This window comes from Phalaenopsis equestris, unplaced genomic scaffold, assembly GCF_001263595.1.
Source record: "Phalaenopsis equestris unplaced genomic scaffold, ASM126359v1 Scaffold000036, whole genome shotgun sequence".
Taxonomy (NCBI): Eukaryota; Viridiplantae; Streptophyta; class Magnoliopsida; order Asparagales; family Orchidaceae; genus Phalaenopsis; species Phalaenopsis equestris.
Genome location: NW_018164478.1, coordinates 693,993 through 697,964, shown reverse-complemented (window position 1 = coordinate 697,964; position 3,972 = coordinate 693,993). Strand labels below are relative to the sequence as shown.

Below are 3,972 nucleotides of genomic sequence, written 5' to 3'. Positions count from 1 at the left end.
TCAATGTCGGATCGGGCTCAATTCAATGACACTATCATGTATTATTGCAATGCAAATGCTTGTTGTCTTGGACTTTGAGACCACGACTTAGAATGATGAGCATTAGAGCGAGAAGCTCGTGAATTACGTTTGTTAATATTGAAGAACTACTGTAGACTTCTTTAAACTTGGCTTTGTTTGCAACAAACAGTGCAAAAATGTTTCATGCCGAAAAAGTCACGGGGCAAAATGATAATTTAGCATCTTAATATTGTAGAAGGAAAAAAATAATATGAAAAAACACCAAGATTTTTATGTGAAAAAACACAAAAAAAGAAAAATAAAATATAAGACATAATTCAATCAAAATAATATACTATATTATGTAAATATAAGGGTACACCCTCTATCCCAACGTGGAGAACGATTTTATAATTTTTTACTAAAAAACTACACTTGCAAAAAAAAAAAAACAAGTTTTAGGAAAAGTTCAACAGCAGCCGTAATCTGGGTACAACGGTTGCAAGCAGTGGTCATTGATGGTCATTGGTCGACAGTGACAGGTGATGATGTTGGATAGTGGTCGATGGTGGTTAGCAGTTTCTGAGGTCAGTGCTTGACGGTGGCTGATGCTAATGAAGGCTTGTGTTTACTCATTGAATTTTTGTCTCCAAAATAAGTTATGAAATTCTACTTCTCCTTCTTCTCTTATTCCCACTCAAGTAAAGAGAGTTGGCTTATTTATAGTCTTTTTGGAGAGGTGCATTTCGGTATTTTGACATTAACTTTCCTAAGCATCCTATGGATAGGTTCACAATGATCCCTTCTGATTATTGGTGATTTTTATGGATTTGGGTGTCAAAATAACCTCAAAATTGAGTGATCTTTTTCTGACTGGATTCCTCCCATCAAGATGCTTAGTTCAACTATAAATGTATAAATATGTCAAATTCGGAGTTCATTTGATCATTCAATTGATAATCTAAAGCTTCCAATTATGCTTCAGTGACTTGATCTAGGTTTTATTGGATCTAATTGAACCAACATTGACATCATTGGGTTTGACTTGTCAAGGTTATCAATTGAATATAAAAATAGTGAAATTGAGACCCAGACGATCATGCATTTAAAATCAGAAGACTCATTATAAAAAAATGCATTGAGATTCTTATTTGAATAAAAAAAAATTATTGATGACAAATCAAATATATTTTAACTAAAAATAAAATAATTATATTCAAATTACCATGCCTATCATTTTTTGAGACTTCTAGATAAGCAATACCCTCCACAAATAATTAAACATCTTCCATAGACTCTTCTTCTACACCCTTGATTCATCTCACTTATCCATCCTTTGAAAAAAAGCTCCAAACAAATCTAATAAAAACAATCAATCATCATCATACTTCAACCAATATTAAATAATCCTTAAAAATGTTTAACAAATCATCAATTTGGATGACATCACACAAAATTCATTCTCATAACTTATAAACCACACATAAACAACATAAACTCATGCCATCAACAAAACTTGGACCAAAAATACACTTCTCATAATAATTTAATCACTCATAATTATAGAAAATTCACTTGCAAAAGCACAAAAGTGATTTCTTTCTCTCTCTACCGCCATAGTCAGCAGCTCTCTCCTTCCCTCGTCAAAGCTACACCATACCTTCTTTCCCATTTTCTTCCACAAGCAAAAGCGTTCCAGTCTTATCCTCCGGCTTCCTTTGAAACAACAACAACCTTCATCAAATTTCTTCTAAACATTACATTTGTCGAATTTCCAGAGATGAGCTGCGATCTGAAACAGCAAAAATTTACTGTTTCAGAAACTTAAACAAAAAATTTTCAGAAACTTGCATACAGAGCACCCAATTCTCATGCATTTACTTATCTCACACCCAAACTTCCATTTTTACAAAAGCAGCGCCCTGCGCATGGATAAAAAATTGAATTTTACTATTGAGAAGTGGTGATCGATTTACAAAAATGAAATTTTGGGTGTGAGATAGTTAAAATCATAAGAATTGACTGCTTCGTCTGTAAATTCTCCAAAAAATTTACAGAGATCGGTGTTCGCGCAAACAAAAGTTCACCATATCCTCAAAAGAAACCTCAATCCACAACTAAAACACGGCGCACCTCAGCCCAAGACCAAGCGCAGTTTCCACATCAAGCCGCCACGCCCACTTCCCTTCCTCCACCAACCTCCACACATCGCACAGCGCCACCATCATCATCATCATCCCCCTCCGCACGCCTGCAACGCAGCTGAATCCCCCGCACTCCCCTCCCGGCACCTTCCCGCCGGTGACCAATTCCACCCTCATCGAAGCTCGCTCACACAACGACGGCTTCTCCTCGAAAAGAACCATCTTGCAGAAGGCCGCGTTGATCCACGTGACGCGGTCCGCAGAATCAGAGATGAAACAGGGAGACGCATCGGCTTCGATCCTTCGTTTAATTTCCTCGCCGGAGGCGGTGCTCCTGCCGGCCTCCGTGATTCTCTCCACCTTCACGCACGCCAAACCCGCTTCTTTTTTCACTGAAGCGGTTGTTCTTTTCGAAATGTTTCTGCTTCTCCGTTTCTTCATCATCGGACGGAATCTGGAGCGGTGGGGATCGGCGGCGAGGAGAGTGGAGATCGCCGGCGGTTTCGGGGCTATCGGCCGGAACTTTAGCAGTATTCTTTGGAGCTTGGAGTCGACGAGCGGATCGCTGGACGTGATTTGCATGCTGAAGGTTGCGGTGGGCGGAGCAGAAAAAGAGCAGGGTAGCTGAAGTTAAATTATACATATATAGAACATTTTTTGGGTTAATAAAAAGGAAATTTACATACTAAACACACAATTCTTACGTATTTACATTTGTCCTTTGTAAATTTTCATATTTGGTGCACTTGTTTTATTAGGGTGTATTTGGAGGAGCCTAGAACGCAGCCCGCAGGTCGACCGCGGGGTTCGACCCGTGATCTACGTTTAATTTAAAAATGAAACTACGTTTTCGGATAAGCGGGCAAAACACACGATCCGAATGATACCGTCACATTCTCGAAAAATACCCCCGAACTTATAAGATGCCCCAAACGGGCCCTTAGATATAGAAGCTGAAGGTATAATTTTCTATCATGAGATGCTGTGTTTCATTGGCTTTACAACTTAAATCCAGATTTAGTAAATTCGATTGCCAGACAAGTTTATTCTATTGTCACTCGTGAGTTATTTAGCGAATTTATTCTATGTTGTTTATTATTGTCAATAAACAACATAGAATGTTAATCAATCCTAATTATGGTAATTGTATGAAAAATAAATCTTAAAAATGTTATCCATGTAGACGTGTAGATTAAAAAAATATATTATAGTTTTATATTAATATTTATAATGGTATTGCACCTAATTCTCTCTTAAAAGATATAAAATTTGGGACGTAGAAGAAGGCCAATGGGAGGCGAGATAGTGTAAAATTTTGACGGGACAGGAAAACACGTGTCGTGCAGGGTGTGCCTGGAGGGGAGCAGCCGGTCTAGAATAGTACACGTGCTACGAAACTATTGGAAGAAGAATAGATTCGCGCACCACCAATAGCTACTTTAAGGAGACACGTGTTGGTCTCGATGGCGACGTGAATCTGTAACCTGATTTGCGACGTCAACACCCGATGATTTCTAGGAGCTTCTTGTGGTGGGTGCGAGATGGGGGCGAGTTGGTTCGGTGGAAGGATTAATTCGGAACGTGGAAAATAAGTGTGGGATTGGAATGATGGCTACCACATGAAATTGGATCATTAGTGGTGACTAATCCAAGTTTTGGAGGTTTTGATTGGTGGGCAATAAATACATTGAAATAAGAGGAGGAAAAAACTCTTCTAGTGAATTCTTTTTTTACCTAATAATACCAAGATTTGTCAAGTGCTTTTTTGCATAATTTTTTATGCAAATTAATCACTTATATTAATTATTTTATTTTAGGGAGTATAAAA

At 38.1% G+C, this 3,972-nt stretch overlaps 1 protein-coding gene across 1 annotated transcript; it reads right to left on the bottom strand.

Annotated features, from left to right (window-relative positions):
• Window positions 1-1,451: 1,451 nt before the first annotated feature.
• Window positions 1,452-2,765, bottom strand: LOC110018935. The gene is made up of 2 exons (XM_020716415.1): window positions 2,134-2,765; window positions 1,452-1,792 (listed from the first exon to the last, which is right to left on the bottom strand). The coding sequence occupies exons 1-2, from the start codon at window positions 2,724-2,726 to the stop codon at window positions 1,702-1,704; spliced, it is 684 nt and encodes a 227-aa protein (XP_020572074.1). The 5' UTR covers window positions 2,727-2,765; the 3' UTR covers window positions 1,452-1,701.
• Window positions 2,766-3,972: the final 1,207 nt, after the last annotated feature.